This window comes from Melanostigma gelatinosum (genome assembly GCF_949748355.1).
Source record: "Melanostigma gelatinosum genome assembly, chromosome: 18".
Lineage (NCBI taxonomy): Eukaryota > Metazoa > Chordata > Actinopteri > Perciformes > Zoarcidae > Melanostigma > Melanostigma gelatinosum.
Window position 1 is genome coordinate 13333347 of NC_136651.1, and position 26149 is coordinate 13359495.

At 43.5% G+C, this 26149-nt stretch overlaps 2 protein-coding genes across 2 annotated transcripts; one reads left to right on the forward strand and one right to left on the reverse strand.

The window, feature by feature from the left end:
• The first annotated feature begins 1095 nt into the window (after positions 1-1095).
• On the forward strand, positions 1096-11534 carry LOC306792109 (anthrax toxin receptor 2-like). The gene is made up of 17 exons (XM_079289119.1): positions 1096-1373; positions 1914-1985; positions 2878-2949; positions 3141-3222; positions 3607-3711; positions 4122-4190; positions 5347-5427; positions 5530-5590; positions 6754-6849; positions 7643-7712; positions 8842-8920; positions 9098-9193; positions 9380-9430; positions 10094-10189; positions 10308-10481; positions 10790-10870; positions 11370-11534. Exons 1-17 carry the CDS (start codon positions 1249-1251, stop codon positions 11406-11408), a joined length of 1449 nt encoding a protein of 482 aa, XP_079145245.1. The 5' UTR covers positions 1096-1248; the 3' UTR covers positions 11409-11534.
• Positions 11535-12025: 491 nt separating this feature from the next.
• Positions 12026-24994, reverse strand: LOC306792769 (ras-GEF domain-containing family member 1B-B-like). Its single transcript, XM_079290066.1, has 14 exons — positions 24798-24994; positions 18256-18816; positions 18015-18137; positions 17481-17618; positions 17120-17335; positions 16392-16466; positions 14796-14888; positions 14569-14671; positions 14262-14341; positions 14021-14116; positions 13827-13922; positions 13365-13488; positions 13171-13243; positions 12026-13054 (listed from the first exon to the last, which is right to left on the reverse strand). Exons 2-14 carry the CDS (start codon positions 18808-18810, stop codon positions 13021-13023), a joined length of 1806 nt encoding a protein of 601 aa, XP_079146192.1. The 5' UTR covers positions 18811-18816; positions 24798-24994; the 3' UTR covers positions 12026-13020.
• Positions 24995-26149: the final 1155 nt, after the last annotated feature.

A 26149-nucleotide genomic window follows, 5' to 3' on the forward strand; every position in this document is an offset into this window, starting at 1 on the left:
GATGTGCTTTTGAGGACATGCTCATGTTTTGGTGTTGACGAGACATGCTTTTAACAATCAATAAATCCAGACTTTTTTTCTTCTTCTTGTGAGACAAAGGAGTAAGTTTAATTTATTTCGGGGAGTAACATTTTGGATCATTCTCATGTAAGGCAGCAAATCACTCTGACATACCAAGGGCGTGATGTTGGCCTATTTGATTCCTTTTTCCATCTGCAACTAATTCATTGGAACATGATGCACTTGTTTGTTCTGAGAAGAAAACAGACACCAGGCATGCATTGATAATTACAGGGAGTGATTTATGAGTCAGTGAGAAATGCACTGTGATGAACCACTGCTCAAATGATCAGCAGGCCTTGAAACATGGTACCCTGATAAAAACCATTTTCAAATCCTAACTAGAATAGGGATTACTTGCTTTTATAAGAGGCTCCCTTACTTCTGTTGTTTTAAACCCAATAATATCAATCGGTCATATATTCTGTAGGGCAGTCATCCTGTCTGCCATTCTTTCTATTCTTTTTTTATTTTTATTTTTTTACCTCAGTCAATCTCTATTTATGCCAGCTGCTCCGGCAACCAGAAGGCAAGTCCGAGATGAGATCTACAACACAGGAAGATGTGTTTTTATTTTGCCTTCAAAATAAAAGCATAATGGTGTAGGACACAGCAGAAAGGATTAAAATCAGAAAAAAAATAAAAGGTTATGAAGATTTTCGTGCAAGATTACATACAATTCTATTTTTGTTTACATGACAACAATTCATGTTGAATTAGCTTTTCTTTAAAAGTATCTAATTGTGATTTAATTCGATTTTTCTAATTTAATTACATTTAATCTGTATGCCATCTTAACATTAATAACATGATTGTTTCATCATCCCTTATTAACTATTTGAATAGCTTTTTTTTATTGAGGGATACATTACGTCCAGTGACAGATGACAAACTTTGGACGAATTCTGTTTTCAGTCCAGTTTAATTTGAAGAATCCTGAGGGAAGTTCCGTTCTGTTTACATTGCTGCTCTTCTGCTGGTGTGCAGCAGCTGTGCGCCCTGCCCCGTTCATTTCATTATGACTGTGCAGTCAGGGAACCCTCGTAGGCTCCACTGTGCGTCCACCCAGCAGGGATCCAACATGTCAACCGCCGGGCTGATGCTGACAAGATGATGAACACAGACTCGCAGCTGCTGATTTGGGGACTTTATTGAACAAACACACTGCTGATATGAAACGCACGGATTATGGATCTGATATGGATATGTTGCCAAATCCTACTTTGCCTCAGTGTTTGCGTTCATTCGTCGTTGCATGATGCCGACGACGCTTCTTGTGATGGGGCGTTTGATATTTATTTTGTTTTGGACAGGTGAGTATCTGTCTGCATGCATGTGTTTTTCTGGAATATAGGAGCCTACCGCAGGAGAGAACAATATATGAATGTAATATTTGGTACTAAAGTGCAGAGACAGCCTTGACTCAGTCCTCTCCATGTATGGCTGTGTTTAGTTCTGTTCCTCTGCTGCTTCACTTGGACAGAGTGTATCTTCTGTTCTGACCATCAGTGTTTGATGTGTAAAGAAAGTTCACTTTTATTGCCTTCAGAGTTCCTCTAAGTGTATCTCGTTATCAACAAACGAAGTCCATTACAGACCTTCCAACAAAAACAAATTAAAAGCTTTCTGTTTATGTCACAGCAACAACATAATAAATCGTGCAAGACCCATTCTGCAGCATCAAAACTTAATTTACGCAGTTTATACAGTTTATACAGAAGATATAAGCTACACAAATGTGTTTTTACACACCTGTGCCGTCTTCAGGGCTCAGCGTGCTTGTGTTGGATATATTTGAAACTTCATGTCTGGGCGAGTGTGATTTATTGCCCCGGTGCTGCTTGTTTTTGCAGGTCAGGCAGTGTTTTTGGACATTGGAATGAGATATATGGATTTGTGGAGCAGCTCACCAACAGGTTTGTCAGGTAAATAAAGTGGCTGTTGTTTCATTTTCTTCTCTCTCCATGCCCCTCCTCGCCTCTCACCCCCTCCTCAGATTTTAGGGGTAACTATCTATACTATAAATAGCCTCGGAAAATATTGGAATAATACAACTTTATATATCACAGTTCAAAACCAAGTGAAAAAGTGCTTTGCAGGCAAGCAGGCATATCAAATGTACTTCAGTCATATTTAAACGAATGAAAAAAATACTACTTTAAACACTGGGAAGTGTTACAGATCTTAAAATCTTAGTACAAACAGTGGTAGTGAGTAGAAAGTAGGCCATGTCTATTTTGGGCAGCAGACATCATACAAGGCCACCAACTGCTCCAAAAACCCCTCTGGGTAATGGCCCAGAGGGTGTGTGTGTGTGTGTGTGTGTGTGTGAGATATATCTTTAGGTTTAATAACAGGTTGCTAAATATGAACGCAAAACATCCAGCCAGATGTGGAAGTTGGTGCTGACCACAACTGTCCTGTATCCCTTCACAGCCTGAAGGGCAGCGAAAGGAAGTAACAGTGACAAGCTTAAGGGTTCAATTCATTTCATGATTGGTTTATTTATGTCATGTCGTGTTTTGCAACGTGGTATGATCTGCTTTGCCACGTTTTGTAGAATTATGGAAAGTCATATTATATGTCTTGCTGTGTATTTAATTATATCACATTAAAAAGTCATAATGTCTTGGCATGTTCTGTTACCATGTTGCTGTGTAAATCATGTATTATTGTGGCGTGCTCGGGTTTGTCATGTTGTACAATGTGATTGGATTCGATTTAACTTCGTTGCTATTCTACACAGCTACCAGTACAAATGATGTGATTTTGTACTGCGGACAGGATTCACAAGCTTCCTGTACATGTGTGTTTCAGTCCCAGGATGAGGGTTTCCTACATTGTCTTTTCAGCCAGAGCAGTTGTAATACTGCCACTAACTGGAGACAGGTACCAGTTTTCATTTTTAAAGTTTTCCTTCTTCTCTTTCTCTCATTCTCTGCCGAACTCATCTTCCTCCTCCTCCTGCAGCTCCTCAAGGAGAAACAACATAACACAGATAAGCAGATCACACAGAAGCTGAGCTCTTATCAGTCTTTATTTAAACTGTGTTGTCCATGTTTTGTGATCTGGATGCGCAGGTCAAAGATAGATGAGGGTTTGGAGAAGCTGAGCCAAATCAAACCTGCTGGGGAAACGTACATGCACGAAGGCATGAAAGCGGTAGGTACACTCATCTGATTGCCCTCCAGGAACCATATTTCTAACTTACCGAAAGGGGGAATTCAATACAATTAATGTACTAAATGTGCTGAGTCAGAGTTTGTAAAATCTACTCTAAAACACGCTGCCGGCTATGTGCCTTGTATAGTTTGGTCCATTCGGTCCCACTGTACTCTGTAACATTCTAATAGATTCAAAAAAATAAAAAAAGTAGATGTGTTATCAGATATTTCAAGCAGCTCCCGACGGGGTCTGGCAACAGAAAGTGTTTCAGCAATCCAAAACATACAACGGTCAAAGTGTCATTCTCGTTTCAGAAGCAACACACGTGCACAGTACGTGTGTGAGCTGCAGTTTGTGTTTGTGTCAACTTTCACTCTTCAGGTGTCGGAGCAGATGAAGACACAAACTTCTCCGTCATCCACCATCATCATCGCTCTGACCGATGGCAAGCTGGAGGCCTACCCCTACGAACTGACCGTACAGGAGGTACTAAACGCCTTCACTCTTTGCTGAAGATAATTCACTTCTATTTGATTGACGTGTTCATGTGCGTTGTGTTCTTTTTTTTAAATCTTATGTTGCAATCAAAAGCAAGGTTGCTTGAGGAGACACACACACACACACTTCTCAAATCATCTCTGTTGTTTGACTGAATTACGACACTCTAATAACAGTTTCAAAGATCGGAGTGTCACGTTGCGTGAAATGAGTTAGTGGCTGCATGGAAGACGCACAATTGATCACTATATGGTTTTATAGTCGTCAATTATGCTTCTTCCAATTAGCATCTGGCTCATTTCAAGCCCACAGAGAGCTGAACTGATCATGAACATGGGTTCGGTGTATGTTAGTAGAAGCAGAACTTTACTCCGGACTTTCTGTGTTATGCTTCCCAGGCTGACAAAGCCAGAGGGTTTGGAGCCAGAGTGTACTGTGTCGGGGTCATGGACTTTGACCACAAACAGGTAGGAGGACTTTCACATTCTTTCAGCCTCTGACTGTGAAAGAACCCTTCTCTCTGTTACTGATACTGTTGGTTGTGTAAACACTGCGCTTGTATTTGTCTGTGTGTGTGTGTGTGTGTGTGTGTGTGTCAGCGTGTGTTAGGTTTGGTTGTGGTCAGATCTTCAATAGACGAGTTGTTTTTGGCCCCCGATTTATTAACACACCTTGACTTTGTTGCTTCGTCTGTTTGAGTTCGACTGGAACCTCCTGAGGACAGAACAGCAAGCAGCTGGCGGGGATTTGTAGTTTGAGGTTTATGCATTTGGTTTATGTAAAAACATGGAATAATGTTTGTATGGCGGCATGATTTGAGTTATCATATCCTTGGAGAGATTTGATTTGTTCCTGTGCAGGTTATTGAAAGGGAGCAACACATTTTGCATGCTGAATAAGAACGGACCTAAATGTCTTTCACTGACTGTGTTGAATACTGTAAGAAATACAAAGGGGGGAAAAAAGAAGAAAGCATTATCTTATAAAACACCTAAATGATTGAGAACCATTGATCTGCATTGATCTGTTTGTGGCACACAGCTGCGTAAGATGTCAACAGTCAACATCAGGTCATATGTTCTCAGTAATGAAATTTGCAGTGCAAAGAAAAAACTGTAATTACATTTGTTGAGAAATGTGGTACTACAGTATAATTTATTTATAGCGGCATCCGTTGTTGCACAATCCCCACCCTGAATCATTCTTTCATCACATCATAGTGACAGTATTGATCTGTAAAATGAGTATTAATAAGCATAGCAGATTGGCTTCAAACTTTCATAACTCACGACTAGTAAAGTCTTCAGCAGTCATCGGGTTCAAGCGTTCCTCTGGCCGCTTACTGACCGAGTGCACTTTGTGGTCTGAGGAGGAAGTAATTACATCACTCTCCAATTAAATAATGCCAGGCGAGCTTCCTGTTCTGCTATCACTACAGCAGGAGATAAAAGCTCCAGCTGTCCAGAGCTTTCATCTCCCACAAACAGACTTTTCCTTCCTAAAAAAACGCTGCTGAAGCACTGAACCGAAACGCGGCGAGGACCTCCCCAAAAGAGGCGGCAAGAAATGCGACGTTTAAATCAATTTAAAATGCGGCTAAACCTTATTCATTCTTTGTCTCAGCTTGCTGACATAGCAGACGGCACAGAACAGGTCTTCCCGGTGCTGTCCGGGTTCCATGCCCTCAAAGACATCGTCAACTCGGTGAGGTCAAGTCAAATATTACAATGCACAAAAACATTCACTCGGCACGCAACATCAGGCTTCCACACTGATTACGTTGCCGTCACCTGTATCTCCACACAGATCCTGAAGCAGACGTGCGCAGACGTCTTCACGGTAGAGCCGTCGAGTGTCTGTGTGAATGGTAAGTTAGGGGTGAAGAGTTTTTTTTACATGCTGATGCAGGAAAAAAATTGTACGGACACTCGTGGTCCCCAGAGGATGACGCCTAATGACTTCGGTGCTCGCCTAACTTCCTTTTTGGCGTCTGTGATTTGTTGATTTCTAACAGCGGCCATTGCCTTCAAACCATCAACCAGCACATACATGTACACCTCCCAAAGGACATTGTTGCAGGACACCTTAACCATAACTGTGGTCTTGTCTACGCTAAAATATTTTGTTACAGAAGTGGCTCGGTCTGGGGGTGTACTTTCAGCAGCACAGACGCTGATGAATGAACTCTATCTCAGTCTTCCACAACTACACGTTGCTACTTGTCACTTTGGCCATGAAGGTGACCCTACTCTACAGCATATAGGTTCAAATACAGTGTAGAATTGAGTATTTCTAACATATAGTTTGGAGAATGTTATGGATCCAAGACGAAACTGATCGAAGGGCGGGACTGAGAGAAAGGAAAAGGGCAATTATAAATCCATTTGCTAATTCAGCACCACAGAGAGTGCCATGGATTTATCAACAACAAACAAATAACAACCCTCAGTCGGATAAAGGATCAATAAGTCAGGCAGACAAGACTTACATATTGTACTAAACAGCCCTTCTGCCTCTGAACTCTCTCTGCTACAGGGGGATGGAGAGGTGGGGATGCATTTTGCTCATCCCTCCTCAAATCACCCACTGGTTTTAACATTTGACATTCACGGTCCCCCTCAGGGTGAATTGCAATAACTTTGGTGATCCCTTAACTTTCCATACAGCTATGTGGGCATCATTTAGTGAAAATGTGGTTTAAATTTATGACTAAATACCCGCGCAACTAACGATAGCCTCGGGCGTAATTTGTGTTTAATTAGTGAATGTTAGCATGCTGACAAGCTACACTAAGATGGTAAACAGGGTAAACATTACACCTGCTAAACATTTGAATGTTAATATAATGTTCGTATTCGTTAAACATACTGTGCCTCAGAAGCCTCACAGAGCCACCAGCCCGGCTGTCGACTCTTAGCCTTCCTGACTTTAATTTGCCCGATCACCATATTTGCTGTTTAGTCAATGCTGTTTCTGTTTGCTGCATCTTAAGTACTGTCCCAGCAGCGTAACGTGTCCGATGTTTCTCAGAGTCTTTCAGTGTGGTGCTGAGGGGCAGTGACTTCAGCGGATCCAGGAGGACAGACAACATGCTCTGCGTCCTCACAGTCAATCAAAAGTCATACGGTCAGTAAATGCCACGCGCTCAACACCCTCATGACTTGTGCTTCAGAGGTCAGCTGAGATACAGTTGGCTTTTGGACGCTAATGCTAAGGGTGCGCTTATTGTTACCCAAGTTTATTCACCAATGCCCCTATGCTGCAATGCTGCTTTGGGATAACATCGTCTATGAAGGGAAATGCGATACGACGTGCAGATGTCTGTGCTCTGCAGTGGAAAGTCAGAGTCACGACATCCAGAAACAAAACAGTGGCTGCTTTTTATTGACTTCAGCCAGAGAACAGAGGGGACATTGTGAGACGCAGAGGGAGGGAGAACATGTGCTGTGTCTCATTAGTCTATTAACAGATTGATGTCCTCTTAATGTCACCGAGAGGACATGACGGGATACCACATGACTGTCCTTCCTGACTTCCAACCAGCTTGTTTTTATCTGTTCTGCTGGATTGTCTTTCTTTCATCCTTTTCTTTTTTTGCCATTGCTCTGTTGCACTGAAGTTTTATTCTGGCTGGGAATCTGAATATATATATACAATTAAAATAGTTACTGAAGGCAGCATGGCATTGCAAATTGTCAAACAAGTTGAAAGTATTGCTATATATAATGCGCCTAGAAGAAATATAACATCATGGCAGCAAGGTACAAAGCATCTTCTCTTTGCAAATTTGCAGTACACTCATCCATGATCAGTTAAAATGGCAAAAGCACGAGCATGAATTTGTTTTGCAAGCCAAAAGTGATGTGTTTTTGCTTCCTTGTAGGCAGTTATTCTCACAGTTTGTCTGTCTCTCTCTCAGACCAGAAACCAAAAGTAGTTAGAGACGGCTATCTGCTGTGTCCAGCTCCTGTTCTGCATGAGGTCGGACAGTAAGTCAAGTTAACACACACACACACACACACACACACACACACACACACACACGCAAAGTGTTCGTAACTGTGTCAAACTGTAAATAAGATGTAAAAGTACAAAAAAACTGCGTTTTATGTCAGCACAAGGTTTCACTTTAAAGGAAAAACAACTCAAACTGTATTAGTGTTCAAATAACAATGACAGCAGTATACAGTCACAATAAAGGGAGTGTTTCATCGGCCCAGCGCTTATGTGGGGCAACCTTTCACAGAGCTGATGGATAGTAAATGTCTCTTTTGCAATCGTGTCAAAGGAAAACTCACGTGTCTTTTCTTCAAGTGAATTCAAAGAACTATAACATCACATTTGCAGATCATCATGCCCACATGTATCCCTTTCAACCCATTCACATTTCTTCCTGCAGCAGGTTGAAATTAGAAACGAGAAATCTGTTGTGTGTCTGTCATGGAGAGCGAGAACAATGTTTACAGTGTAACTATCGGCAGCTCAAAGTGTTGTGGGAACTGAAGCCTGTCCGACCAAAATATCTCTGTGGCATTTAGAGAGCGAGCCAAAGCTGATTGAACTTCACCCACTTCAAGCAGCGCCCTCTCTCCCCCGCCGTCTGTCCCCGGTCGCCTCTCACTTTCCATCACGTCTCACCCACTCTGTAACGCGCCCTCCTCACTGAAACACTCGCGCACACACTACTGACTTTCTCAGGGACGAAGCCGAAACAATCTCTGTTGAGTCAAAACCCCTCAAACGTTGGAACCAAAACAATACCTGACTGAAATGGCAAACACGGAAATCTGGTAAAAAAAACGATAAGAATATGAATCGCAAGGACTTCCTTTTTCAGTGAGTCAGCGTTGGCGCTAATGTAAGGTCAACAGGGAAACTCACGAGGTTACCAAGAAACTCAAACTTTGTAGTTTCACCCCTTAATTGTCAAATAAATCAATAAAAATGATATTTATCCACCGTAAGCGCACACACATGCACCCTCTCATCACGGTCCTCACTGTATTTTCCCACCACTCTGATGGCTGAGCGAACACCACATGTAGCTGCTAATAGTTTGAGCCAGAAGTTGTTTTTGCTTCTGGTGTTGCTTTCAGTGATTCTGTCTAATAATTGCAGATCAATCGAAGTGCTGGTCAGCCTGAACAATGGACAATCCTACATCTCCAGTCCCATCACCATCTATGCTACAACGTGTGTGAGTGTCAATCATATCGCCGGTACATATAGTATTCATCATATAGTACCAAAAAAAAAGAAAAACACCTTTCGTGATAGGTTGCCAGCAATATTAATACAGTATCACTACAGTATAGATTCGCTGAAGTCGGCCTTGTAGAGTTGCGTGTGTCTGATTCGTGTGTGTTTACTGCAGTCAGATGGGATCTGGGTGCTCTGGTTGCTGTTGGCTCTGCTGCTCTTACTGGCTCTGGCTTTATTCTGGTGGTTCTGGCCTCTCTGCTGCACTGTGGTGAGTCTTCAGCCTCGATGAATGCGTGTGGACCTCCAGTTCAGGCCTTGTGGAAGCACAGGCCATAATCCACTGCTATTGTTAGCCCACATGTTGCAATTTGGCCAGTGTTCCAGTAGTAACACCTATTTATTTCCGTCCATTGACAATGTTAAGTTTATTGATTTTTCACATTATTTCTTACAGGTGATCAGAGACCCACCCCCGGCTCGCCCACCACCGCCACCTCCTGTCATTGTGAGTAGACCGACCGCAGACTGTTGAAAAACACGCTTCTCTTACATCACGAGCAAGTTGCTGGGTTGCGATTCTGAAGGCTGAAGTTTGTGTTCTACCACATGCTACCACCTTGGCATTGACATCGAGACATGGAAAGCAGAGTCGGGGTTTCTGGCAAAACTTCACTTATTTCCAAGATGCACTGAGAGGGGGGGAAAAAGGTCTGAAGAGGTCAAAACTCTTGCAGCATAAAGAGTTCGTCCTCATAGCATCATAGCAGATATGATCTGTAGAACTTGGAGGAGACAAAGTTTCACCACTGCAATTGAAGTCCATGCAGGCTGGGCGCTACCAGGACTCAAAAGAAGTAGCGATATTTCGACTACAATGAAGAGAAGTTGATTATTTCAAGGTAGAAGAAGCTGAATAAATCTCTAAGGTGTTTGAGACTTTGCTGAGGCATCGTGAGCATAGTGCTGCATTGCTTTCAGCTCTCGACCAGAGTGGGTTCTGTTCTGTTGTTAGTCACGACATTAAATGATCATATCAAGCAGAGGGCTTAATGACTTGCCCTTTAAATGAATCGTTACAATGTTGTGTAGTATTCTGAAATCTTAGGCCCAAAATTTGAACTGAAACTCACGGTATAGTTCTTTCAATTCATTTGTTGTTGTTTTTAAGGAGCCAGAAGACGATCTTTCACCCAAACACAGGTGGCCTACAGTGGACGCTTCGTACTATGGAGGCAGAGGTCCTGGAGGAATCACGCGCATGGAGGTAATAGAATAAAGAAACCATAATTACAATTCATTACTGTCACGCATACATTTAGGCTCAACTTACGGGTTTATAAGACGGGTCTGTGATGTCTGTCTTTTGTGCCCGTGGTCTGTAGGTGCGTTGGGGGCAGATGGGGTCCACAGAGGAAGGGTCACGGCTAGAGAAAGCCAAAAATGCTGTGGTCACTATGCCGGAGGGCGTGGAGGAGCCCGTCATGCCTCGACCCCCACCACGATCTCCTCCAGCCTACAACCCCCCATCACAGTCCAAATGGTACACTCCCATCAAGGTGAGACAAGAACCTCATTCATCACCAGACACTTTCTGTTCACATTAAAGGCTCTTTGCATTAGTTTCTCTTTAATGTGTGTGTAGCTGCACTGTGCAACTTTCATATTGGTAGATAACTACCACTTTAAGGCTTCAAATTTTAAAAAATGAAATGTGATTCTGACCCTATAACTGCTGTTCTCACACACACACACACACACACACACACGTACAAATAAATGTTATGATGCCCGTGTTGTATACCGTTCTCGATCTGCATTTCTCGTGTTTTTGGATTGAATTAACCTGATTTGACTTGACTTTCAGGGGCGTTTTGATGCATTGCGGGCATTACTTAGAAGACAGTATGACAGAGTGGCGATCATGAGGCCAACACCTCAGGACAAGGTAACACAGGAAACACAATTCAGAACACTTTGATCATCATTCCTTCCTGCAGGACTGTCCGCAGTCACCAAGGAATAATCAAGTTTGTGTTTGCCATAAAGAGTCACCAGTTCATTTGATTAGAAGATGGACCCACCCTCTTGATGCATCAACTCAGTCGTAATAAATGACGGTGTAAATCTCAACACTATAAACACAGCTTGAACAGGCAGCAGGCGAGCCAATGTTTTAGTATACTGATGAGTTTGATGATTCTTTTTCATATTTTGTCCCTCTGTGTGATGTGGTCTCCTGACTGAACTGATGAAAGTGCTCTAATCCAACACCAGCATCAACTCAAAATGTGTTATCTTCCATTTTAAGCAAGAGTCAGATCAGTTAACACATGACACACATCACCTCTGGTGTTTGCTTGTGTTGTTTTATATCATATTCAGAATCTGTGACTTTATGTAATAAAATCATCTGACTGTAATGTCTGGCTTGTGTTTGTCTCCAGGGCCGCTGTATTACCTTCACCAGAGTTCAGAGTCGCTGATGTTTAACCGCGAGGATCAACACTTTTCACTTTACTCCAGTTTTTGGCCAAAGATTAGTGACGCGCACACTCAAGAGATGATTGTTCTGATTCGACGTGTGTTGTAAATAAATGTCTTTACTTGTATTCTGGTGTTGTTATTGCATTTCAGAGCTCTATTACCTGTGAAGAACCCTCCAAAAAAAATGTTTTAGTTGTTCTGTTTATTTTGAAAGAAAAAATATAATTCTCTTTTCACAAAACCCTTCAGTACAAGTACCCTGACCGGTAGAACAAACGATACACACACAAACACAAAGAGTACATGAGAAAACACTTGTAAAATGAGCTTTTTTTAAAAATACAAAAAAACGGAACAATAGCATCACGTTCACTCACAGGCAGACATTTTAACAATCGCATCAAGCTCACATCACCACAGATGAGATGAAGAGGAGGATGTTTGTAGCCAAGCTGCACATATCGGACACGCATCGGTCTCTGTTTCATTCAGACCCAAAACACTTCATTGTCATACATGAACTGGTGTTGTATTAACAAAACTAGCTTACCAACACAAGAGCCAGCCAACCAGCAACAAGCTCACGGTGACACTTCAGAAAAAAAGTACATCAAGAAAAACAAAAACCTTTTTATTTTACCTTCTGATACAAAATACAATTTAATACTGTATCGAAAGACGCAATAAAATAGGAGTCACCATATCCTATAGTACAATACACAAGAACCCAATGAAGTGCATTTGATTTAACTTGCATGATGAGCATAATGTTGCACCATCAATACTTAGTCAAAGTGCACACGCGTCACAGAATGTTTAGAACCCAATAGCTTGCAGCGGTTTTGGGAATGTCCAGCCGATGGATCGACTTGCATTTAAGGTTTTTTTTTAAATTAGATCAAAGGCCCGAATGACCCGGAAATAGCCCGGAAATTGATGCTGTGTGCAAAGTTGAGAGAAAATGGAAAGGATGTGTTGCTGCTCACGGTGTTGCCATTACAGTCAAGCACTCAACAAGACAACACTGCAGAAAACACCAGAAAACATCTGAGAGCAGCAGTCAGCCTGTTACTTATAATACAAATCGATGATCGTCCTTTCAGAGTGCATCTCTCCTCTCTCTCCGCGGGTCCCGGGCTAAATTTAGCCAGGATGTCCGTAGAGAAGCAGTGCTAATGTTGCAATGAAACCGATCGGGGTCCACATCCGTCTCATTCAGAGACGGAACCGGCCCTTTACGCTTCCACAGCACGGGTCCCTCAACAATATGTCGTCGCCATGACAGAAGTCCACCGGTAATATGAACAAAATCCACACGTTTGACGACTTCTGCGGTCGTATGAAATCCTCTTAAGTGCCTTGGACAGAGCTGATGTTGAAGAAGAAGCTCAGCTGATGATCCAAATGAGTCCTCCGAGCTCTTCTCCGAGCTCAAATGAGTCCTCCGTGCTGCAGCGTAGTGTTCCGTTGATCTGTGAGAGTACGGGCCCGGCTGCGTTTGTTCTCCAAGGGAACGTAAGAATGTGTCCATGAGATAATTATGCAGGAACCTGTAGCTTTAAAATACCTCGTTCATTTACAGTCTGCAGAGCAGAGGAGATTGTCGATCTCTTAGGACCGATTCTCTCGATGCAGAAGGGAAGATCTGTGAAACAGAACACAGATCATCAGTTATTATCATCGCTGAGTAAATATGTTGTCGTTGAGGTGGTTTAATGTTTTTTTCAGTGTGCGCACATGTGTGTGTGTGTGTACACCCACCTAAGAGACCTACGACTGTCTTTCTCCATGTGGTTCTCAGGTCCTTCGCTCTCATACGAGGCCAGGTGCAGCTCTGCAGCAGTAAAACAAGACGAAGCCTGAGTTTGATTTGTTCTCCAACTTGGTGACTAGACGTGGCGGTCATGCAATTTATACACACGATGAGATAAATACGGAGAAGGTGGCGTACTGACCGTCCTCGCTGAAGACAGGCGTGGTGACGAGGTACTGGAGGATCCGGCGGTCTCTGTCGAACGGACAAATCACCTGACGCCAAACCAGGAATTCGCTCACTTGCTTTGCAAGCTCCCAAAGTTTCTGTTGAGACATAAAGACAACAGACTTTATCAACACTGATACCGATCTAACAGATGCTTATCCAGGAAATACACAAAAAACACATTTTGTAGCATTATCACACCATACTGTAAGAAGAGGATTTAAAAAAAACATTTCTGAACGTCATCTCAAAAAGCAATAGAGGGAACTGTAGTGCTCGTTTTAAGCCACACGGGGGCGCCATTACACACCTCTTGAAAAGCCTCTTCTCAAAGCCATAACTATGACTGTGGAGCAGTTACATCACTTCACAGTGAATGACCGAATCTTACTCTCTTGGAATTAGCTTTTAACAATGTTTGTTACTGTGGACTGACCTCAAAGTTGATGTGCCCGTTGGTCAGCCTGCTGGCACAGCCTTCATTCAGGAAGTAGATGTCTTTAATGAGGAGACTGAAGAAAGGGATCACAATCTGGAGGACGGAGACAAGAGCCGGTTTGAATTTGACATTTTACAATCGGGATATCAGGACTTATCTTCTGTCCGGAAGACCCCCGCCTGCCCTCTTACCTTCTCCTGGCTGCTGTGTGCCGTCTCAGACCTCTGGGTGGCGCCGCGGAGCGCCGTGCGGTAGTTGCTGAAGTTACTGGACGGGTCCATCTGGTGCTGAGTGAGGTCAGACAGAGCCGACGTTGATCAAACACATACATGCAAGCGCACAAAATCAATCAAAATCTATTGAAAAGTACAAAATAAATCATGTACCAGGGAATCACTGGTGTGTGCAGATGATGTATGCAGGTTTTCTTACCTCCAGGATTTCAAACTTGTCGGTATTGACTTTACTCCAGGTTTTCCTCAGTCTGGCAACAGGACTCATGTTCATCCCGGCTGAAAGACAGAGAAACGATGTAAGTATATGAAGCAAACTCAAGTTTACTTCCTTGAAACTCCAGCTGGCACTATGACCTGAATTAGATTTTTCTAATGTGTCTATTCAACAAAGAAATGGCGGGAACCACAATGCACATCATTGCCCAGAAATCAGGTCTTTTTAAAACAGTGTGGAGGGGCAGAGCTATGTTGGATGCTTTCATTTTTTCGGTCAAAATACTCACTGATGATGGCCATGAGGGAGTTGAAATTGCCGATGTTGAAACACTCCTGAGCCACATCAATGAAGAACTCTATGATACGTGCTCGGTGTTTCTTCTTCACGGGCTGTAATGACAGAACACGTGAGTTTTCAGAATGGAGGCCATTGAACAACAAAAGCTTTGGGCGTGGGTGAAACAGGGAGGGCCCCCACGTTATTTCTGAACTGTTCCTTTTAAGAGCAACGCACCATGCAGATCTCCGTGGCCACCAGGAAACTCAGTCTGTTGAACCAGTTGACGTAGGCCTCCAGGTTGCTGGTTTTACGCTTCCGGAAGAAACCCTAAAAAACAAAAGGTTAGGAGATGACATGGTAAAAATGCAAGCATAAAAATGATACATTTGTTTGTGTGTTTTCTAGTTTTATACCATGTTTCTGTGAGTATTTCATTATTTGGTAGAACTGTGGTCTTCAACAAAGTAAACAGCTTAGGAAAACAAAGGGATTCTGGGTAGAAAAACAGCAATGTAAGGCCGATATTTGTCATAAATGTGTCATAAATGGGGAAAAAAAGGTCTTTACTAGCATTAATACACAACAAATGTAAATACTGAGCTAACTCCAGCCGCCGAGGAAGATACAAATGAAAGCCTCGTAAAAAGCTAGCAAGTGGATCTCGAGCTAAGATTTAATTTTTTTTTAATATTTACATTATTTTCTGCATCATCATTTTTTCAACTATCCAAAAAATAATTTTGCGGAAAAAAAAGGAAATACAAGGAGGCAGCGCTGCTATTCTGCAATTTCCTTTGTAAATGGATCCTGACAGCCCTCACACCCACACAACCTGTGGCCCTCTGTTGTTATTTCCATCTCATTTCCATCTGCTTCTGGGTCTTTTGGTTTTCTGTGAGACAATCGGTGGTGAACCTGTTTGAGGGGGGGGGGGGGGGGGGGGGGCACTTTTATATAAATAAACATTAGAAAAGCTGCTGTATGAAATAAAAACTTGTGATGACGTAATACCGCCGATTCACGGCTCTATTAACTGCTTACACAACACCAGCGGCCCACTCCACTCCAAACTTCCCCTTTACACTTCAGGACCCCTAACGCTGACTAAACCGCTCTTTCATACAAAGTGGGTCTTATGTAACTGCCGCAGCACCGCGGAGGACTGAAATGCGGCTCGGTCACAAACAGCGACTGAAAGCTTGTTCTCAGCGACGCTGATTGAAAGCGACCCTTCAGCTGACTCACAGGGCCACTTAGGAGGGAAAAGAGCCCTTCAGACACAATTAGACTTACGCATAACGGCTCTTTCATACTGTGTTTGATGCATTTTCAAAAGCTACATACAAAAAAAAAAAAACACTAATTCCCCAAATCTGCCAGCAGGATCTTTCATGTGGCTTCTAAATCAAATTGAACTGAAGCAGACCACAAATTACATTGTCAAAGAAGACCGAAAACTGAGACGCTTGAAATAAAAATGACGACAATCTGGGACTTTTCTTCATCCTTTCTTTGATGCTGATAATAATAATAATAAAGCGCTGTATACTTAAGCTGTCTTTAAACAGAAACACCTAAATACAGCAAGCCATAGCTATTAGATCCATCTATTTACTAATTGACTAACTGACTGATATCACCCATTAAATATCGTAGTAGAAAGACAGCTTTATTCATTTCCAAATCATTTTAATCCGCATCATTTCATACTAGAGGGGAAAAGTAAACAAATGAGGTACACGTTAAATATGTTTTCTGGTCGAGAGGTTAGATATTATTATTTGGTGTCTCACAGGCTCGTGTTTGGGAAACACTGAAACTCAATTGTACCTTGTGGTTCTCCAAAGGATCCTTCCTGGCGAATGTTTGGATGAACTCCTCGGGACCGATAAAACTCAGTCTGTCCTGAAAGCGGAGAACAGAGACAGGAAACAATCAGGACAGAATAATAGCACTACAGGAGCGGGAGATGAAGAACAGAAACATTATGAGAACAAGAAAAGGGAGATGCTTGAGAACAAAAAAAAAGAGATGACAACATAACTGGAGATGGTGATGGAAAAAAAGGAGAGCTATGACTTTCTGAAGGGTCATCACAAATAACAAAAAGGTTGACACATAAATAAAAAAAACTACAAAAATATGCTGACTGCCAGAATTAACCGCACATGACTGAAAGCATCTTAGCCTCATATAAAATGCTGATATTAATAAACTTTCTATTTAAAAAAAGACCACACAAAGGGGTTTATGGGGTTTTATACAATAAAACCAAGAAATAACAATCGTAAAAAACAAAACTGGAATAAGTCAACACACGAGCAGGACACAGACAGAAAAGAAGACAATTTAACGCTTGAACATTTTCATTAAGCCTATAAACGTTTTCTTAAACGCCGCGTTTACACCACCAACGTAATAAATTCACGAGATTGAGATGAATTAAAAAAAGGCCTGTGACGCAGTAACCGCATGTCAAGACATAAAAGACATGTGAGAACATCACAGAGACACGACGGCACATTTGCTCCAAATAAGAGTCCCGAATCCCTTCTTACCAGTTCGATGTGCGTGAGCTGCTGGGCGAGGACGAAGGGGTCGTCGCACACGCTCATCACGTCGCCGCGCTGACCCGAGGCCTGTTTGCTTTTCAGGGAGGCGGGCCGCTCGGTCGCCACGGCGTTGAGCGCCGACACGGCCTCCTCGTATTGGCCGAGGGCAGACAGCCGTTTGATCAGCCGCTGGGTCATCTGCTGCATGGCTCGCCAGGAGTACTGGAAGCACAACACGGATCATTAGACATCAATCGATCCAGCGTATTCATGCGGCACATTTCATACGACAAAATTATAGAAATTTTCCACGGCCGATACTTGCTGACATAAAAGAACAATTCGCCGCACTAGATTTAGCACTGACCTCGTCTCCTCGGGCCACGTGGTGCGTCATGTCCTTGAGGCAGCGCATCATCCTCTCGTCCCTGAAGTCGTACGGAAACGTCTCCGTCCACTCGGTCAGCAGCTGCACCAGCTTGGGCGCCACCTCACGGAAACGGATCTAAAAAAAAAAAAAAACATCCCACAGCATTTATGAATATAATCTGTCTTTCTGACACAATATGCTGCTGTTAGTTGTTCGTTTGTTTCCTTCATTGTTCCCATGAAAGGTGTTCCCTTTCATTTTTATTCCTCTTGTGTCAATTTGAGCCCTCTCGGTCTGTCGGGAAATATATTTTGCTGATGAAATAGTCGATAAATATTCTTTCCTGGCAAAGAATTACAGAGGTTTGTGTCTGTGGGTGAGAGTGTGTGTCGATGTGGTGGTGGGTGTGAGTTTGTGTGGAGGATGGAGTGAAGTGAAGACAAATTATAGCTGTGTGTATGTACGTGAGTGTGTGAGTGTGTGTGTGTGTGCGCGTGTGTGTGTGTGTGTGTGTGTGTGTAATCCGCCCACCTTGTCCAGCAGGGCGTCTCCGGACCGCTGCTGCTCCACACACAGGTGACAAACCCTCGTCATGAGCTCGTACGGGTGCAGGAAGAGGCGTGAGCTCAGCAGGAAGGTGAACACATACGACCTCTGATGATGAGGAAACACAACAACAAGTTGGAACACACACACACACACAGGACAGCTGACATCTTTTAACACAGCTAGTCTTGTTTACAACCACTAAAACCACTTCACTGGCACTTACGTCGGGGTAGTAGTCAACTGTGGGAACCAGGTGCTGGATCAGGGCCTCGAGGGATGCTGAGACCAAGCTGTTGTCGTGGTAACACATCTCCCCGTAGCTAGCGGTGACGCCGTGTCCGTTCCGCCGTCCTTTCGCCGCGACGGAGTTGTTGCGAGAGGACTGCTCGCTGCTGCCGCCGCTGCTGCTGCTGTTGGTGGCGGTGTTGGTGGCGGTGGTGTGGCGGTACGCCCGTCCGGGACAGGAGGTGCTGTGCTGCCGGGGGCTGTGGGGCTGCGGCGAGGAGTACGGGTTCTCTGAAACGGCGGCGCTGCTGTTGTAGTGGTGCTCCCTGGCGGTGGAGGAGGAGACGGAGGAGCTGCGGTACGAGCTGTGAGGCTGCGGCGTGTCGTAGGGGTTCTCTGCGGAGGAGTAGGCGCCGTTGCAGACGTTCTCCTTCGTGGGCTTTGGGGCAGCGCCGTTGTGGTACGGGCTGTGGGGCTGAGGGTGGTTGTTGTTGTTGTTGCCGTACGGAGCGCAAGAGCTGAACTTTCCAGCGTACGGCGTTGTGGGAGGCATGGTGACCTGTAGAAAAGACACGAGGTGGAGGTCAAATCAGGGAGTATAGCATATGATACATATCATCAATCAGCTGAGGAAATGAAGCCGTTCTGCTCCTTGATTTGCAACATTGAGGGAATACAACTTGTTCACTAAAACAAAGCAATGTCCACTTGTGATCCCTTGTGTTTAATACAGAATGTACTCACTCATGAGTGACTTGATACAGTTTTTAGACACTGGAGGAACTAAAATATCACATTTTTTAACAAGAGAACAGCAATTATTATAGTAAGCTCTGACAAATACACAGACTTTTGAGTTGAAGAATATGTTTTGATAATGTATCTATCCCATTAATCATCTTACGACCCCTCTGACAACCACTGACCTAACTGTCTAAAACAGTGTAGACAATCTATTCAATTCATACGAATTAAAAAAAATCAGCAAATCTACACATTGAAAAAGATGTAACCGGCACATAATTACAAATTATTTAGTTGAATGATCTTCTGTCGATCGGCTAAGCAATCATTTCACGAATCGTTTCAGCAGTGGCATTAATTATGGTACTACGAAAGTGAAAAACAAGTTAAACAGATAGAATGCTTTATGGTTTTAAATGATACGTTCTCTCTTCATTATGACACCAAACACCAATATTCACTGCTGCTGCACTGACTAGCTTCCAGTCGACATTAGAAGTCGCTCCACCACTGAATCAAAGATCAGGACTACAAATGTCTGCTGTAGTTTTGCTGCTGTTACACCGTGACACAGCCTCCCTTGGAATGTGGCTGGTGTTTGAGCTGAGTCCACATGTTGTGAAAATATCTTGTTTGAGCAACTTGATCACACAAAGCGGAGACTTAGAAGCGTCTGTGAACGTAATTGCACTTAATCACATAATTTTACCCCTCCTCTGTTTACCGTCTTGGCTTTGAATTTTGAAAGATACCTCCTGGTGAAATTCACAAGCTATTTGAAGGTAAAGTCTTTTTTACAAATAGGTTTTTGAAAGCCTACTTTTGCGCTGTGTTCTGCTTTATTGTATGTGGTATTTTGTATTTTTCAGGGCGGCATAAGGCGGGGAAAAGAAAAATAGGCCAACAGATGGATGATCTCAAGACAGCAATGATTTTTGTTTTCGCCTTAATGGTGTAGATAATTGGATTTGAGGTTGGTAAGCTGATCCCAGATCACCACCAAGGCGTGCTTTAACTCTGGAGCCATCTTTATCCCGCTCCTGTTGTCTGTCTAGGAACCACATGCCAGCGTAAATCGAAGCCGTACACACATGCACACGCACGCCGTGCCAGAAAACACAACCCTGCAGGAATCCAGCCGACTTTTGTTTGTCCATCGCAGCGGCGACAGAGGAGTGTCTGCCTGAGCCAACATCTTACACACACATACCCATGTCCACCATGGCGCCAAGCCCCATGCCGGTGTAATCCAAAAACACACACACACACACACATGTCACACATAAACAAATGACGGCTTGAGCGACACGCACACACACTCGCACACACTCCTGTGTACCACAGTGCCTGGCGTCCTGCCAGTGTCAGCCAGTCCAGTGCCAGCCCGTCTTCTGAACTCTGTGATCTCTGCCTGCTGTTTTCCTTCTAACTCGGTTGAAAGATTAGACTGGCTTTACCTTCCTGAAGTTACAATATAATATAATCTGGTAAAGCTCCGGTGGTCAAGTTGAGATAAGGCATCTACCGGGTAATATTTACACCAGTTACGCCTCCAAGCCTCTGTTTTGCATTGAAAGGTGACCTCACGCAAAAATGGGAAACGCATCTAAAAACTGTTTTTCCAGACTGACTTCCTGAAAAGTTGACCCTTTGGATAGTTTGCGGCTTTCCATGTTGCAGCACCGACATTTTACTCTCTCTAAATCATAGGTTGGGCTCTGCATGGCCGCCTCAATGATGGTGTTTGGGAGCGTAATTTCATGTTGAAAGCATTGTTTAAAAATCTCTTATTTGTAAACTTTGAAAAAGTGCAGCCTTACAGAAGGGATTCCATGTGTGTAATAAAGAGCAGGAATGTTAACTTTCTGTTCAAACACTATCCCAACAAAAAACAAAAAGGATACAGTTTCATGCTCCTGTGCTGAAGTTCTGAAAACACTCAGCATTGCACGCTTTATAGTGCATTTCCCCTGTCCACTGGCATCCGTTTCACATTGTGACAACAAACAATATCTCCTGTTTGACAAATGGCACCGACTGCAGCGTCTGGTGCCTGAAGTGCCACAACCCGGTTCATCAAAAGGTTCAAACTAATTGAACGTTTGATGGAGCTGCAGGCAAATATCATCTGCTAATGGATTTAACACCAGGCTGCTTCAAAGACACATCATCACATGAAGGTTTCAGTGAATTTGACACTTATGAGAATGCTGCCTATTAATAGTTTTCGTGTCTTTTTTTCCACCATGAAAGGAATGAATTGTTTAAGGTGCATTTGCTTTGCAGCTGGAGCGGCTTCCTTCTTGGATCCCTGCAGCGATACCGAAGGCTTGAGACCGACTTCACTCCAGTTGGTTCCAGAAAACAACCAAAAATATTCCAACCTGAGGAAGATCTTTTTTTTTCGAACTCACACAATGTGGTTTAAAAACAAAATATGCTGGGACCAGTTATAACAGGAGGGGGGAGAACGAGGGGAAGGGGGGGGGGGGGGAGTCTTCAACAATAGAGGTATTATCTATCCTGTCATGGCATTAACGACCGCACAAAGACCCCCGGGAAGAGATCACAGCACATCAGACACACACAGCAGCTTTCACACACACACACACACACACACACGCACACACACACACACACACACACACACACACACACACACACACACACACACACACACACACACACACACACACACACACGCACACACACACACACACACACACACACTCGGCTGGCCACCGTCAGGACGCATGAAGCCCCGTCTCTGAGCTAGGATCATCTTCACATCCCCACTACGAAGCAGACTTCTCTCATTCTTCTGTAAGGTTCTTATTACACCTTTACAGACATCATCTATACTGTGAGGTCATGCGCCGTAAATCTGCACTTTTATATTGCCAAGTGCAATAAAAACGGGACAGGGAGCTATCTTGGTGACTTCGGTTATGGAGCCTATCGAAACTCACGTGTTGACATAAGCAGATATAACTTCACGTGGCTCAAGGGCCTCAAGCAGCTCTAACTTGGTGTAATGAGGGAATCCACGCAAAATAGATTACAAACAGTTTTAATCATGCGTCACGGTGTGTAAGCACCCTGCGGCTATATCTTAGTCCGTCTAAATTGCCCTTACTCAACTGACCCCAGAGTGAAAGTGACCTAACAATAGCCAGCGCTAATAATTATTCCTAATAATGGAACCGGCTGAACCCCCCCCCCCCCCCCCCCCCCCCACGCTTAAACACAACAGGAGCTGAAAGGAACAAGACTTTTTTTCTTCTTTTTTGTGACGTCTAATCACATTCGAGGTCTTTAAGCGGGACCAGGAGCCAAGAAAACACATTCAACAAAGTTCAGCACGGAGGTGAAAACCGCGGTGTGGACACATGGCGTGAGAGGAAAAGGCACCTGATAAGAAGACCCGTGAAGCAGTTCATCAGAGCGGAAAAAGGCTGATGCATTGCTATCTTTTGTTCTACTTTGCACCGTATGTACTTTGACACTAATGAGTTACGGCAGGTTACAGGCGTCTTCGTCTGGGGGAAACCCTTCACAGTCAGCCTTAATCGTGACAATAAATGAGGTTAAAGTCCAGGCTGAGCTCATAGCACTTCCTCGTGGTTTTGTCAAATTTGCACACTGGACAAGTTTGCCACATAACAAACAATCAGCCCTTTAAAACAGCACTACGCAGAAGTCCTGTACAGTAAGATGGGGCCATACACCCAAAGAAAAGCCAAGCAAGTCCATCTCTCTCTGGAGAGGAGAGGGGGCTCGCGCCCTGCTGTTTACAGGGTTTCACTGTCAAACTGTAATTTGTTACTTCCTGGAGGAGGAGAAGTGGCTATACTTGACTTAGGAATGCCATTTAGGCCCCATAGGATGAATGCCTGATGCCTGAATTAGCAGTCTTATCTTCATTTAGTGAGGGTGTACCTTAAGAGCGGCCTACTGAAACTTTTAAATACTATCAGACCTGACTAGCTCACCACATCTTGTTGGTAACTTTGAATTGTGCGAATACATTTGATCGACAGTAATTAGCTGGTGTATAAATTGTTACTACTTGATGCACTTGTCTGTCTCTTCGTCTGTATGTAAGAACACACGATTTAACTGCCGAATACAAGCATCATTCAAGATGTCATTTTCTGCTTGTTGGCTGTTCCAAGCATAAGAACCTGCAGCCGCCTTTCTTTTCCCATAATCCTTTGTGTTTTTGGGGTAGTTTCTCGTATGAATGAACATTCAAACAATCTGCACCACCAGTTCTCATGTTTGAGGTCTGAGACTCAAACTTTCGGGCGAGTAGGGGGGGGGGGGGGGGCCGTAATCTCACCCGCTGACCACTTCAAGAACCAGCACCTGCAACTACATCTGATAGACGGGCAAACAGAACCGGATACAGACCCCAGCGCTCAGATTGGCTTGAAAGATAAATTCACCCACTGCTGGTCTTGGTTTTTTTAATCTTTTATTCCCACACACACTGCATTCAAGCAATTCCCTTGTGTCTAGGCTCCACACACACACACACACACACACACACACACACACACACACACACACACACACACACACACACACACAGGGCTAGAAGTGCATGGAGGCACACAAGAACACACACGCACCTGTCCCTTGCATGATCTGGTAGGCTAGTACAGTATTAACCTCGTGTCAGAAAGGATAAAGACCCATTATCTCCTCTGCTGCTGGGATATGATAAACCTATAAGCTGGTGTAAGGGGTTCTCTTTCACACAGATACACGTTTTCTGCTGCCTATAAACCGACGGAGCTCACACACCACTGCCTCACAACACAACACACGCATTTCACAATGAGATCAGAGTTGGAAAACATTGAATGAGCAGTTTTCAGAGCAGTTGAAGTCCAAAAATGTCGCTTGTGTTGGTCAGACTGCCTTTGTGTTCATCATCAAATCAGGTAAACCATTCAATTTGAGGTTTATTCAAGCAGCCTGGCGCGCTCATTTCAGCAAGTTCAGGGACCGCTGGTTTATATATAAGTGTGCGGAGGGAATAAGGCTGTTTAAAGTCTGCTTGGCCAGAAGAACACACGCTTTCTCTCGTTCCTTTTATTCTTTTCCCTACAGACACACACACACACACACAAAATCTGTTAGTCTCTCTCACAACACACACACACACACACACACACACACCATTCCTGGTCTACATTATGGGTTTCTAACTGAGTCATAACACAGTAAAAGTAAAAGCTGACTGTGAAAATGCCCTGCTGTGTAACCACAGTCCCATCACAGGTGCTGGTGAGTAACGTTTGTGTGCGAGTCTGACAGCCAGCCTAATTATAAACTCACATGGGCGGTAAACAATAACAACAACAACAACAACAAACGTAGCTAGGAGGAATATAATGTAATTGAGGGACATAAATTGGGAATAAATTGGATTTTTAAACACCACAAGGCTGAATGACGGCTTTTGAGGTAACATGATTTTTTTTATTTTGCTGATAAAGTTTCATTTCAGAAAATGTTGTTTGTTATAAGCCACGAGATAGACCTGAATAAGGATATACAGCATCATGGGCAACTTAGTGATGTTACATGAATGCAATGAAACAAAACTTTATCAATGAATAAATAAATCATAAAATATTGCGATTCTCAACTTTATTTCTATAAACGTAAATATGGTCTCACCATCAGGTACTGCACACCAGAACTGTATCTGGTAAAAACAATGATCTCACTCTGAGCAAGATGAAAGTGAATTGTTCGATGAATAACACCATCATCCACACTTACCGCTGATGTGATGCAGCTCAATGTCCGACCGCAATATCTTTCATTGGCAGAAACAGTTGCAAAAGCGAAGAAGCCGAAACTATCCAACACTGTGAGGAATCTCCGCCGTCCGTTACGCGCCGGGATAAAGCCGCACGGTGCGCAATGCACGGATAAAGTCTTTCAGCAGAATGCCTGCGCCGTGCTCTCCTCCATTGTGTCCACCGCTTCTTGATATTTGACTCAATTTGAACCAGGCAGCGCCGTAATGAATCCTCACAGCGAGGCGTATTCAAATGACTTCCATTGAGCCGGGAAAACCGGCCAATCGCTGCGCGGAGGTGGGCGCCTCTGGGGGCCACACGGGCCAATCGCGGCGGAGGAGACGAAAAATCGAAATCTCCGGAGAATCTGATTGGCTGACCGGCCGTCTGTCGAATTCCTTTCTTTTCAACCGCAGCAGCGAATGTTTTTGTTGGCGAGCTGAAATATGGACGGTGTAAGGTTTCCTCCCGGAATGCGTGCATGTGTGCGTGGTTGTAAGTTGGTCTCAGTAGCTTAAAAATCAAGCGTTTGTAAAAGTATAAGCTTCCTGTTTTGTTTTGTGTTTATAACATTTAATCGTGTTAAATAAGGTCATTACGCACTGCCAGCAAAAGTTGCTTCAAGTATACAACACACAGACATGTATAACATCCATCTAAGAAGACAAGTGTTCAGCGATTATGTATTTGCTATTATATTGTAAGAAGATGACAGCCATGTCAAACAGTGAGCAAGAATAGACAAAAGCACATATATTGTTGCGTTGTTTTTGTGTATTTTGTAATTTGCTGCAAATCGTTACTGCTGAACATTGGAGTATTTGTCCTTCCTTCCTTAGGTTGCTATTCATTTCTGCACTATGAAATCAGATGGCAGTGGGCGGATGCCATCTTGAAATCAGCTCCAGTATAGGTAACTCATTACAGGGGAAATTTTGTTGGCTTAAAGCTGCATTCATTCATGTATTTAATTGGTCATTTAGAGGCAGCAGAACAAACTGAAAACACATCTGACTCACTATTGTCTCATGAAGTTGTCACGGCGAAGATGTTAAGTGGTTACACATCCAGCAGACAAGGAGAAAAAAAATGGTACCCATTTTGAGTCTCTGTTCACCTGACAAATATATTAATAAGACATTTGTTTTTGCTTTTTTCGTTTCCACCAACTCCTGAGAAAAGCACTTAGCTGCCAAATGCTTTCCTGTGTTCACCAGCCAGTCGCTAACTTGTTATCTGTCATCCGACTCTCGGCAAGTTGCATTCATTGGGCTTATCAGACATTTTGGGATGAAAACTGTCTGAAGAGAGAACGGGCCAGAGAACCAA